At 41.2% G+C, this 13,288-nt stretch overlaps 1 protein-coding gene across 1 annotated transcript; it reads right to left on the reverse strand.

Annotated features, from left to right (window-relative positions):
- Positions 1 to 1,042: 1,042 nt before the first annotated feature.
- b3gnt5b (UDP-GlcNAc:betaGal beta-1,3-N-acetylglucosaminyltransferase 5b) lies at positions 1,043 to 5,883 on the reverse strand. The gene is made up of 2 exons (XM_083927783.1): positions 5,722 to 5,883; positions 1,043 to 3,065 (listed from the first exon to the last, which is right to left on the reverse strand). Exon 2 carries the CDS (start codon positions 2,755 to 2,757, stop codon positions 1,594 to 1,596), a length of 1,164 nt encoding a protein of 387 aa, XP_083783909.1. The 5' UTR covers positions 2,758 to 3,065; positions 5,722 to 5,883; the 3' UTR covers positions 1,043 to 1,593.
- Positions 5,884 to 13,288: the final 7,405 nt, after the last annotated feature.

A 13,288-nucleotide genomic window follows, 5' to 3' on the forward strand; every position in this document is an offset into this window, starting at 1 on the left:
AGTGTGGTCAAAAAGCAGCCATATGTGCAGTCTGTTTCACTTTGTGTCTACATATGACGCCATTCTTTAAATATAACACTAACTCATGATTCAGACCCTATCATATCATTGTCACACAATCTAAATCATAATTTGGTCCTTTTTTTTTTACTGTAGTGAGAAATGAATTATAAACATTCTCAATTTCCCCCTCAAGTCATATAAATAACTGTGATCAAACATAGGAATAGTGTAAATTCCTTCGTTTTTAACATAATCAAAATATATGGACATTAAAACCATGTGGATTTGATGATTTCCCATACCTTCTTGTTTAACATGTTTTTAAGAGTTTTACGCCAACATCACATGACACCTGTTTACCCTCGCAGGGTACTAAACCAATTCATATTTTGTTAAACCTCAACCAATGTAGTCTGTGTCCACCCATCATCTCTGATCAATAGATATTTCTTAACTAAACTTTTAAAATATTCCATTCTTGCATTACTCTATACATGGCCGCTCTATACACTATGAAACATTTGTTTCAAAGTGTCCATCTTTGCTTTTGGTAAAGTAAGATTATAAGTAAAGTATATGTAAGTGTAAAAACGCTTACAAATACAACATGTGACTTTTTCTTGGCCAAGCACGGTCACTTCCTGAAGTCTCGATGGCACTGTGTGGTTACTTGGCAACCGGCAGTTGGAGAATGTTTAGAGAATTTAATTAATTGGTTAATTATTGTGCAGTGTGGCCCAGATATTTTATAATGAGTGTTATTTTTAACCCAAAATAATGAAATTGTTGTTGTGATATTTTGATATTACACTATGTGCTGGTGCCCTTGACCTTGCAGTGAAACAGTTAAAGGAGTTGCACAGTCAGTCAGCCGCTCCAGTGTTTCCTAACATGTGTTTCCTGGCCAACTGACATTATTCATGACTAAAAACCACTTGACCTTTACTTGGGAGGTTTTTATTGAATTAAAAAACATTGTTCATGAATGTAATTACAAAAAAAAAAGATCTTATAACAAGAAAAGCTTCAATTTAGAGCCCAAACATGGTTGCTCGTTATTACTGTACATCATCGATATTTTTAGTCACTGGCCGACACATCATGAACACCCATGTGTCATTTCTGCATTTTATTCTTAAGGAGTAAATGCATAAATATGTATGTTTTGGCCACCCTTTTGTGTGTCACAGCAGTGGAAATAAAAACCAAGACAAGGGGGAAGTACTCACTTAATCCACAGGCTGGATGGAGAATAAATTATTAATTAAAATCCCATGTGTGAGCTCGTGAAAACATGTAAACAGCATCTTTTTAGGACCTTTTTAAAAATAAAAATAAAAACACATTCTCATGTCAATGCAAAGCCAGTGTTTTTACCTTACTATAATTATCATTGACGAGTTGTGACGAACAGAAAACGTCTGGTGTCTTTGCCTCTGGAAACACAGAACATGCGCTCCAGTGTTTAGACATTGGTGTCCGACTGAAAGGACTGAGGTAATATTCACAGCGATGATCCTCCTTTCATTATGACCTATGACATGCTCCCTCTCTGTGTCACACACTGACACACACAAACCCGATGTAATACTAAAAAAAGGCTGCTTTGCAAGGGTACGTGTTAAAATAATATGGTTTACAAAGGAGAGCCATTTTCACCGCTGTGCAGTACAGCCTCCCTGTGAGTCCGGAGGTCTTCTGCTTCACCTGCGGGTCGGTCGCTGCCTTCCACAAGTCATAGATATCCTCCACGTGACCATGTGAGGTCATCATCTGGTCATAGATACACGGGTGGTAAGGCGCTTTGCCCTCACCAGAGAAATAGACGTGCTCTTGGGGTGACACGGCGACGGCGTTGGCGCAGATGCCCATGAACACATCGTCTATGTAAAGAGAGGCATTCAGGGTCATCGTGGCTTGGTAGATTTTGTCCGCTACGTCACTGGAGACGACATACCCGGCCCCAGCTGTGTAGTCAGGGTAGGTCAACCACTGGTACATCTCATAGGGCACATAGTACTTGCTGTCTTTGCTGCGGATTGGCGGTGCCCCTCTGTGCACTCGGCCAACCCAAAAGTTTGTGACGCCTCTGCTGCTTATGCCCTGCAGGTAGCTCACCAGGTTGGGCATGTGGACGAAGATGTCATCGTCGGCTGTCATGAGGAAGCGAGCGTGTGCGCAGCGGCTGTGCATCCAGTGGAACTGCAGGATCAGCTTGAGCGTCAGGTTGTGGAAGGAGTCTATAAAGTCTTGTTGGATCAAATCCCCATTGAGACGGTCCTCTTGGATGAGCTGCTCCTGAAAACCAACCCCGCTCCTCTTGCTCCATGAAGGCTCCTCCTTCTTGGCCCGAGGCGCTCCTAAGGCGAACACCACCTTGACTGTCACTCCCAGGGCGTTGCGGATGTAGGTCTCGTTACCCCAGGTGGATCTGATGGCGTTTCGCCTCTCAATGTTCTCTGGGGATGTTTTGACAAAGAGGAGGAGGAGGACGTCCTCGCCCACACATTTATGCGGGTGGTCCAGTAGGTAGTGGAAGTTGCTGAAGCTTCTGGCCTGCTCACGTGGGATGGTGAGGCTCTTGTTTATGTAGGTGAAGCGATTGACCAGGTAGCGGTAGGAATAGGACTTGACATGGCTGACGACACTGTTGTCCAGCTGCTCCCAGCAAACCATCACCACTGACAGCACCAGGCAGGTGGTCATCAGCTGCACACACTGGCATTTTCGTATCCGGCGGAAATTCACAAACATACTGGAATCTTGTCACCCGGTGGCGGTGGTCCCCGTCTGGTTGGTGATGGCGGTGAAGCAGCTGGTTGTGCTAGTGTGTGCGGAGGAAGTAGGGAGATGGTTGAGGTTGTGGAGGTTGAGAGTGTTGTTCCAGTGCCTCAGAGCTGCACTTGCTGGGTCATCCATCCTAGGTTGTCCACATTCAGCAGGAGGCATAGGCGGCGGCGGGAGTCATTGGGTCTGCTGGAAAACGTCCTCCATCGCAGCAGAATCACTCACAAACACCTTCAACAGCTGAAGATTCATATTTCACCCATGAAGCCGTTGTCCTAAAGCACAGAGAAGAGAGAGCACACTTAATGTGACAGATTTGACAAATGCGTTGTTGAAACACACAAGGAGGAAGTTAAAATATAAAAAAACAACCCAAAAACATGTTTTCTCTATCTTCTCCTTATTTGGAAGCATTTTTCTTCTTTTCTAATATCAAGTTGGGTAATGATTTTGCAAGCATGTATGTGCTGTCTCGTGTGCAGCATTTTGTATTAACCAAAAATAGATTATCCACCATAAACTTAAGCTACAGACTTTAGAAAGGGGAAGTTCTTTTTCACAGCAACTGTGCATACAACAGCACACAGCAAATAACAGTCAGGCCTCTTATTAAAAGCAGCTATGGCTGTGGGGACCAGGCTTTTACCAAAACAAGCTCTGTTCCTGTACTATTGAGGTTGCATTTCGTGCAGTGGCTTTGTGGGAAGTGCAGTTATCCTGGCTGATTGGTTATGCATGTGAGTTTAGCCCGATAAGTAACAGATAACGTGTTAAGGAAGCAGGTGGAACAGTACAGTAAGATGGGCGGAATAATGCTCTGGTACAACAGTAGGAGGGGATGAGGGGAAACACGTCAAGGTCAACATTTTGATTCAATGAAATAAGTTTGTAATAAAGGGCAATCATCAATCATCAGTCAGAAAGCAAAGCATACAGATAACGGCAACTGCTTTTTCAGTGACTGAAACTACACGGGTTGGATGTTCTCTTTGCTACTCCCACTTGTATTCAGTGTTTCTGTAAAAGAGCGGTTACGTTCCCTGAAAAGTCAAAAGTTAGCGGGTGGGGTCAAAGGGAGGGGTCGATTGAATACAAAAGCCAACGCAGCAAATGTGGCAATGCAAACCGGTCTATAATGGAGGGGTTTAGGGTGTAGACCCACTGAAATCGCTGAGAGTCATGGAAAGCATTCGGACACAATGGACAGCGTCAGAATACCTCGGCAGCACAATGCAGCACAAGAATAACCTGCTTCCGGCGGAGCCCGGGCTAAAAGCGAGGGGGGATCATGATGGGCCCGGGGCCTGGGACTCCCACCGCACCCCGAGAGCTTTTTAAACATCATTGGATGGCCTGTGCCTAATGGGGTCACTGGCCCAGAATGGCTCTCTTTTCTCTCTGCCTGATAATGAGAAACTCTCCTTCACCTCTGGTTCACATCAGCCTGCTGCTTCTGCACAGACACTTAGAGTTATATAGCACACGTTTACAAGCCTACCTGTCTCAAAGCACTAATTCAGTGATAAATGCTTTTTTTTGGGTAAATGATTTAACAGAAGGGGATGACCTTTTACTAGCCAATCAGGAGATAAGCAAAAACACCTGCTGGACTCTGTCCTACACATGTAACATGATATGAGAGTATAAGGGAGCCTTTATGGTCATGTAATGGGGCAAGGCAACCCGTCATGTCTCATCCTTGAAGAATTGGTTTGACCACATTGCAAAAAAAACTTTAAAAAACCCTTTCCATTCCTTGAGATATCTGCCTTAAAAACATTTAAATAAAAACATTCAATTGCAAAAAAATCAATATAGTCTAAAGGGACTATTACTCTGATAGAAAGTAGTTACAATGGAAATTGTCTGCAGCCAGTAACAGAGATATTGTTTCTGGGGGGGGGGGGGGGGGGGAAAGTTCATTTTTTAATGCTTTAAACACAAGCAAGATGTATTCACCCTCTTTGTATCAAAGTAGTGGCAGAAATCCTAGAGACAAACATCCCACCAAAACTGTCCACATTGACACCACTCAAAGTATAAGAGATGTCTTTTTTTGCCTGCTGCCTTTAAACACGTCATATTTTCCATCAATTCTTCAATGATATAACACTTTTACATGCGATTTACATATAAAAACGTGTTGTCACGGTCTTGTGGGAGGAATACATATTATAGCAGACTGTATGTATAAGACAGGACTATCTTGTTTGCTTAAACAATGGAGAGCTATAACTCAATTGTCTGATTAAGACGAAGAGAAAGGGCTCGTGTAACAGGTGCAAACTGTCATAGGTAGTTTTTTCCAACACGTGAGTTATTATAAGATAGTGTTTTTCAGTATTTTATCATAGTTTTCCTGATCAATCATAGATGGTTATTTGTTTATTGTGATGGCCTTCAGTGCACAATGGTTACAAGTACACTGTAAAACATGAACTGTATAACAACAGTAAAAATAGTGGGAGCAAAGTTTCCAGACGGATACTGTGGAATTACAGTAAATGACCATATTAAATTACGGCATATTTAATGTAATTTAACTCATTTGGGCTTAAAATGTGTTCTGTTTTTTACAGTTTATTAAATGTATGTATAAATGTCTGATATGGTTTACTGTAATTTCACGGCGTCCCTCTGGAAACTTTGCTGCCAGTTCTTTCACAGTTTAGACTTTTCTTTTTTTTTAAGGCTGCCCTGCTGTCACTCACTCTGTTCGAGCCTGGAAGTTGTGCACAACACCGAGCACAAATACAAGTGTTGATCCTCGTCCCTATGTCTCAGCTGCATCTAAAACCAGCACTGTGAAAGTGAACCAGCCCACTAGCATAGTTCCAAAGTCACCAATGTATTAATACATTGGAAACACTCAGATGGAGGAGGGAGGGGAAAATCACACCATCACTCGGAACTGATCGCTCCAACACTCACCGGCAAAAAAGGAAACCTGTGTGAGTCCAAACGCCAGCCTCCTTTCTCCAACTGAGTCTTCTTCTCCGCTGCACAGATCCTCCTCTCTGCTTGAACTTTACTTTTCCTTGAGGTGACAGGAGGTGAAATGCTCGTCAGAAGCAGCCGCCAATCCCTCCTCCAACAGTCAAACCCTCTCCTGTGAGGGCGTCTGTGGGTGAGTGTGTATCTTTCGGATCCTTCCTCTGCCCCTCTGTGTGTAGACTGTAATGTAGTAACTTGTTAAAGTGCCGGTTGCCTTGGTTCTTCTCTGTCCCCTCCCACCCTCCCTGTCCTCTTTCAGTGAAGGGGTGGTCTGCAGTGTGTGTGGGTGGTGGGGGAGGAAATGATGAGAGCAAGGCCTGCCCCTCTGGGCCTCATCTTTACACTCTGCCTAGGTGACACCCAAAGGGCCGGATGACCGATGAATATCGGACTCAAGCTATGTTGAATTTGATTATCTTTTACGTATTTAGAAGGAAGCAAGCATATTCAAAGCATCCTCCATTCCTTTACTTTATATTTGAGTGTGATGGAGCGTGACGCTGTCAGGAAATGGATTTTGTTTTAAATCGGTGTACTGCACTTGTCCTTAATGTCCTCGTGTCTGTATTTTTTAACACCATGTCTTCTTGTAATGTTATATTGCACCTATTAAAGTAGCACAGTAGTATAAAAAGTACAATAAAAGCAAAAAAAAAAAAACATTTTGCCCTTTGCTCAAAAAAGGATAAAGTGATATGTTGGTGTAGAAATACCATTGCTTGTTAAAATGGAATAATTTGGAATCTAGTGATAAAGAGAAGATATGTCACAATAACATGACAAATATCTTTAAAGGTGAGAGAAGCCAAAACTGACTGACTTTTTTGTCATGGCCATGTCACAACAATATGCTCCAGTAATGTTGTACATAAAAAAAAAAGAAATGACGCAAAAACAATCTGAGGAAATGAACTGTCCACATTTTTTTACAGCACAGTCATGTGATTACCTCAACAAAGGAGGTTGACATACAGAGTTTCATCATAAGGTGAAAGTTCAGATGGATGTAGCCGGCGAGGAGTATTACCACCAGAAATGTAATGAAGGAAACTGGAAGGACATGTTGCAAATCTATTCTATTATTAGGTAATGTTGTATGTTACAAGTCATATCATTTAAAAATCATTTCCTGGTAAGTTTCCCGGAAGAAATATGCAACTTGGTGTTAATTATATGGAAAACAACACACTGCTGTGTGTGTGTGTGTGTGTGTGTGTGTGTATGTGTGTGTGTGTGTGTGTGTGTGTTTGTGTGTATGCGTAAACCTCAATTTTCACACTTCCCTTGAAACATCCCATGATGCATTAGTCATGTGCTCCACAGGACCTGACTATCTTGTACTGTGGTTTCCTACAGCTGTGACCTCCTGACAAGCATTTCTTCTAATCAGGTCACTGTATATTTTTAGATATTCATCTACTGTACCACACAGTTGCCAAACTCTCAGGTGAAAATATGGGCAGCTGCAGTGAACGAGGTTTTGAATATTTGACTGCTTGTTTGTTTCAGTCTGCACGGACGACCGACAAGTGGAGCTGCAACATTTCCATACACAGAGCTGCTTCAGTTTGTTTACATACACGCTGACAAATGTATAACCGCATTAGGCCGTGCAAATGTCTTAACTGGGTCCACTCAGTGCTGTTGTGGTCAAAATAAGAGAGTACGGGTAAATGTACAGCTAAGTTGGCTGGTAGTGGAGGGAGAGGCGTCATTTTTGAAGGGGAGGCGGCAAATATCTTGACGTATTAATCGGTAATTAGCATAATTACTTCTCACCGAGGCTGTAGTCAAGACCAACTTCATCGAGTCCAAGTCCAAAGTCAAGAGCTAATCGACTCCTGTTCAAGACCATAATATAGCAGCTTTCCAATGCCAATTATGGATTATTATTATTATTAACGATGAAGGAGTCAGGATGGATCTATAAACAAGACTTGTTTAACTTTTAACATCAAACTAATCACTGCAGAGAATTTAAGCGACCTTCTTTACAACAGATCCTGAATCAGCAGCCATGAAGGAACAACCTGACCAGTTCTTAATAGTTTATATTAAAGTTATACAATAGTATAACTGTGGATTCTTACCTGAGGTCATTTGGTTCTAATTATAGTGAATAAGGAAGCAGTGTTTTGTCAGTACTCTTCCATATACACTATAATACAGGTAATGACCTTGAATGGTAAACATGACGCACCAAAGGATTTATGGTTCCCCCGCACCCACCTACAGCTTATAGCTTACTGACATACACCCTCAGATGTGTGGGCAAGACAGCTTTCTTGACTTTGATATCTCCACAGTGGCTGGACAGATTTTTAAAATTCAAACTGCATATGAAACATCCATAACCCCCCCTTCTTTTTTCCCTTACCAAACTCTTGCAATGTTAGTTTATATCGAGAGACATAGTGAGTCAAATTAACTTGGTGTTTGGCAGTTACAGTCTGTTTAGTATGAAATTCCTTCCTCACAGACTGTGCTTTCTTGCTGAGTCACAACACAAAAGGCTCATTTTGGAAAATACCTTCTTGATTTAGTTATCGCAGACTGCTGGAGCCTCAGCTTCATTGCTAAGAAGATTTAAATTCACAGCCAATGGACAGTGGGAATGATTACAGCAGATGATGATGTTCGGTAAACTGCAAGAGTGCATTAAGGACATAAAAACCTGGATGACTCCCGATTTCCTGATGTTAAATTCAGACAAAACTGGAGTTATTGCACTTGGCCCCAAAGGCCTCCGAAACTCAACATCTAAAGACATTGTTACTCTGGATGATGTTGTGTTGTCCTCCAGCACCACGGTAACGAATCCCGGTTATTTTTGATCAGGATATGTCCTTCGATTCTCACATACAACTAACGATAAGGACTGCATATTTTCACCTGCGTAATATTGTGAAAATTAAGAACATTGTGTCTCAGAAAGATGCAGAAAAACTAGTCCATGCATTTGTTACCACTAGGCTGGACTACTGCAGCTCCTTATTATCAGGCTGCTCCAATAAGTCTGTTAAGAGAGAGAAATTGTTTTGTCATGTGTTCCTTTTCATATAGCTACAACAAATTGTGTACGCACGGCTGCTATGAAAACATCCCATAAAATAAGGAAAAGACTTCTTAAAATAAATAAACAACATGTAAATCAGGACAATGAATCTCCTATATGCTGGCCCATGTTTTGACTACCCCTAAACACAGGTGTGATGAATCTGTCTGTAAAAGTAGTGCAGCATGCATGCATCAGTTAGTAATAGGGCTAATAATAATTGTTCAAAGAGCTAATATTTTAATTCATTATGTTGTCAAAAGCTACCATTTTAGATTTGAATCTAACAAGATGTCTAAAGACCTTTCTGTGCATCTTTGCTTTTTATTTCACATATATTTAGAAAAAAGGTAGATAAGCACTGCAGTAATCACAAAGGGTTCAGTGAGAAACCCGGTGAAAATGTGAGGAAAAGATAAGTAGAAGTCAAAGTCCTGCTGAATATCTCTTCTAAGTGCTTCATAATCTAAATGACATTCAAAAAGGCTGCAACTGTAAGAGCACCTTTATTCTATTGAACTTTTTGGTATAATAACAGAGGAGGTGGTTTCGTCTTCTACGTGATTTGAACAAGACGAAAGACTTTCTCTCCATGTTAGCAGCTCGGTGAGGCTAAACCTAGGCACAGCGGGGCTTTGACCAACAGACTCGAGAACTCCTTTGTCCCTCATGCCATCGTACGCTACAACTCCTCACTTTATCTCTATTTAACCTCTATACAGTCCTCTACACTTAACTGATATAATCTCATTTTCCGTGAATTTTATTTTACTTGTATTCTTATCTCTACTTTATATATATTTAGCTAAGTGTCTATTGTTTACCTTCTATATTTAGCTATGAGTTTATTGTTTATCTTAAACGGTATTATTTTATACCTCCTTATTTTCTACACAAATGTTTTGTAAGTTGCTGGAAATCCAATTTCCTTGCGGGAGTCATCTCATAAGGATCAATAAAGAGAAATCCAAGTCTCTAAGTCTTGAGCTAAATGTAACATCAGCATGCTATAATATTGAATATACAGTGGGTACGGAAAGTATTCAGACCCCCTTAAATTTTTTACTCTTTGTTAAATTGCAGCCATGTGCTAAAATCATTTAAGTTCATTTTTTTCCTCCTTAATGTACACACAGCACCCCATATTGACAGAAAAACACAGAATTGTAGACATTTTTACAGATTTATTAAAAAAGAAAAACTGAAATATCACATGGACATAAGTATTCAGACCCTTTGCTCAGTATTGAGTGGAAGCACCCTTTTGAGCTAATACAGCCGTGAGTCTTCTTGGGAATGATGCAACTAGTTTTTCACACCTGGATTTGGGGATCCTCTGCCATTCATCCTTGCAGATCCTCTCCAGTTCTGTCAGGTTGGATGGTGAACGTTGGTGGACAGCCATTTTGAGGTCTCTCCAGAGATGCTCAATTGGGTTCAAGTCAGGGCTCTGGCTGGGCCATTCAAGAACAGTCACAGAGTTGTTCCGAAGCCACTCCTTCGTCATTTTAGCTGTGTGCTTAGGGTCATTGTCTTGTTGGAAGGTGAACCGTCGGCCCAGTCTGAGGTCCATAGCACTCTGGAAAAGGTTTTCGTCCAGGATATCTCTGTACTTGGCCGCATTCATCTTTCCTTCAATTGCAACCAGTCGTCCTGTCCCTGCAGCTGCAAAACACCCCCACAGCATGATGCTCCCACCACCACACTTGACTGTAGGGATGGTGTTGGGCAGGTGATGAGCGGTGCCTGGTTTTCTCCACACATACCGCTTAGAATTAAGGCCAAAAAGTTCTATCTTTGTCTCATCAGACCAGAGAATCTTATTTATCATAGTCTGGGAGTCCTTCATGTGTTTTTTGGCAAATTCTATGCGGGCTTTCATGTGTCTTACTCTGAGGAGAGGCTTCCGTCGGGCCACTCTGCCATAAAGCCCTGACTGGTGGAGGGCTGCAGTGATGGTTGACTTTCTTGAACTTTCTCCCATCTCCTCACTGCATCTCTGGAGTTCAGCCACTGTGATCTTTGGGTTCTTCTTTACCTCTCTCACCAAGGCTCTTCTCCCCCGATTGCTCAGTTTGGTTGGACGGCCAGCTCTTGGAAGAGTTCTTGTCATCCCATACGTCTTCCATTTAAGGATTATGGAGGCCACTGTGCTCTTGGGAACTTTAAGTGCAGCAGAAATTTTTTTGTATCCATGGCCAGATCTGTGCCTTGCCACAATTCTGTCTCTGAGCTCTTCAGGCAGTTCCTTCGACCTCATGATTCTCATCTGCTCTGACATGCACTGTGAGCTGTAAGGTCTTATATAGACAGGTGTGTGGCTTCCTTAATCAAGTCCAATCATTAGAATTAAACACAGCTGGACTCCAATGAAGGTGTAGAACCATCTCATGGATGATCAGAAGAAATGGACAGTACCTGAGGTAAATATACAAGTGTCACAGCAAAGGGTCTGAATACTTATGTCCATGTGATATTTCAGTTTTTCTTTTTTAATAAATCTGTAAAATTGTCTACAATTCTGTGTTTTTCTGTCAATATGGGGTGCTGTGTGTACATTAAAAGGAAAAAAAATGAACTTAAATGATTTTAGCACATGGCTGCAATTTAACAAAGAGTAAAAAATTTAAGGGGGTCTGAATACTTTCCGTACCCACTGTATAATGTTCACCTAAGTTTAGCATGTTAGCATGCTAATGTACATGCTTAGGGGGAGTCGGATGGAAACTTTATTACTTAGTAGTTTTGTATTTGGTCGTAAAGTATTGGACAAATAAAACAGCTTTGACCTGATGATGGCACTTAATCACCAGTGTTGTCTGAAGGAATTTCATGGCAATCTATCCAATATTTGGCAAAACACTTAACTCAAACCGAATTTTAAACTCACAGTGGTGCTTGATTAAGAGTCAGGGGATAACCAAAGTCAGCAGGCTCTCTTCAACCTCTCTTTGTTGAGATATTTAGAAGATATTTATCTGGACAGAGCAAACCAACAGTCCCTGGAGCCGTGTTAGCCACGTGGCTACAGACTGAAAACTTCCCTGGTTTGTCCACTGGTGTATACTCGCCCCACATACACATCTATTTCAGAACTCCTTCAATAAAGAAACCGTAGGAATAAAAAGCAAACGCGTTGATATTATCAAAATAGATTTTATTCTAGACCTTGAAATCTGAATGATATTACAACAGTCAGATCAGGAGGCTGCGGACTGCAACCATGTGAGTGAGAGAGAAAGAGAGTACAACATAGGTGAGGGCAAAGACAACACAACAAAAGAAATCTGCAAACTGGTATTTACATGTTCTGTGTTATAATACAACGACAATTAAATCCAGATTTATATTTTTTTTTGTTCATTTCCTGTTCGTAGCTACAAATAAATCAGAATTACAAAAGTTTTCAAGGGCTCGCCAACATAGCAAAGATAGTTAACTTTAGTACTTTCGGTAGGAACAAAAGATAGCAAACACACTTTAATGCAGTGTAAAAAGCTTGTCATCTAAAAACGAAACATTATAAAATACCATTCCACTGTCATAGACATCATTTGAAACAGTGTCTTTGTGGTACAGTCCAATCACTGCTGACTGTATTAAAGCAAACTTCAAAATAGTCTTTAGCTTCAGTACAAAATTGTTTAAAACAAGTAACATTCTGAGCAAAACCTCTAAAATGTCCGACCACCTGTGTCTGTGTATCAAGCCGTTTTCTGTTAGGTATGGCTGCGAGATGAGACCTGGAATGCCATGAAGTTGGCTTGGTTCGACTTTGATGTACCCCGAGGAGTTAGGATAGGACACTGTTCACACTTCTTCACCCGCTGCACACTGTCTTCACCAATTCTGATTCATCTTTAAGAGCATTATAGATGTGCGTCTACAATGGCTTGAATAAACACACCTCCCTGTTTCTCCATTTTTAGTCTAAAGTGCAGGAAAAAAAACACCCGTCAAAGGGCTGCTCTTTTTTTTTTTTAAATTTCTCTACGACTGTTTAATGGTATTTTATAAAAAAACATTCCTCATGGCGACGACCTCTGGTGATGAACAACATCATATACTGTATTTCAAGCGTTTTCAAAAAGTAACTTTAAAACCTCCACCCTTTGCGTACGAGTGGCATACATAAGAGTCCCCTGTGATAGCACAGATATATATTTATATATATATATTATATGCAGATACCATGTTACATCAAGCCATATGCTTTTTAACAATAAGCACAGACCCGCCTCAAAACACCAGCTCTGAACACTACAAACAAAAGCGCTGTCTAACCGTGCATAGGCCTGAACGCAGCCTGTCTCCAGAGTGTGTGTGTGTGTGTGTGTGTGAGTGTGTGTGTGTGTGAGTGTGTTTTAATGCTGGGCTACGACAAACCAAAGCAGGGACTGTAGTGTGTACTTGCTGCACATTATGCAGAGAAAGTCAGAACGTTTTTAA

The sequence above is a fragment of the Echiichthys vipera genome (genome assembly GCF_963691815.1).
Source record: "Echiichthys vipera genome assembly, chromosome: 15".
In the NCBI taxonomy this organism is placed as follows: Eukaryota; Metazoa; Chordata; class Actinopteri; order Perciformes; family Trachinidae; genus Echiichthys; species Echiichthys vipera.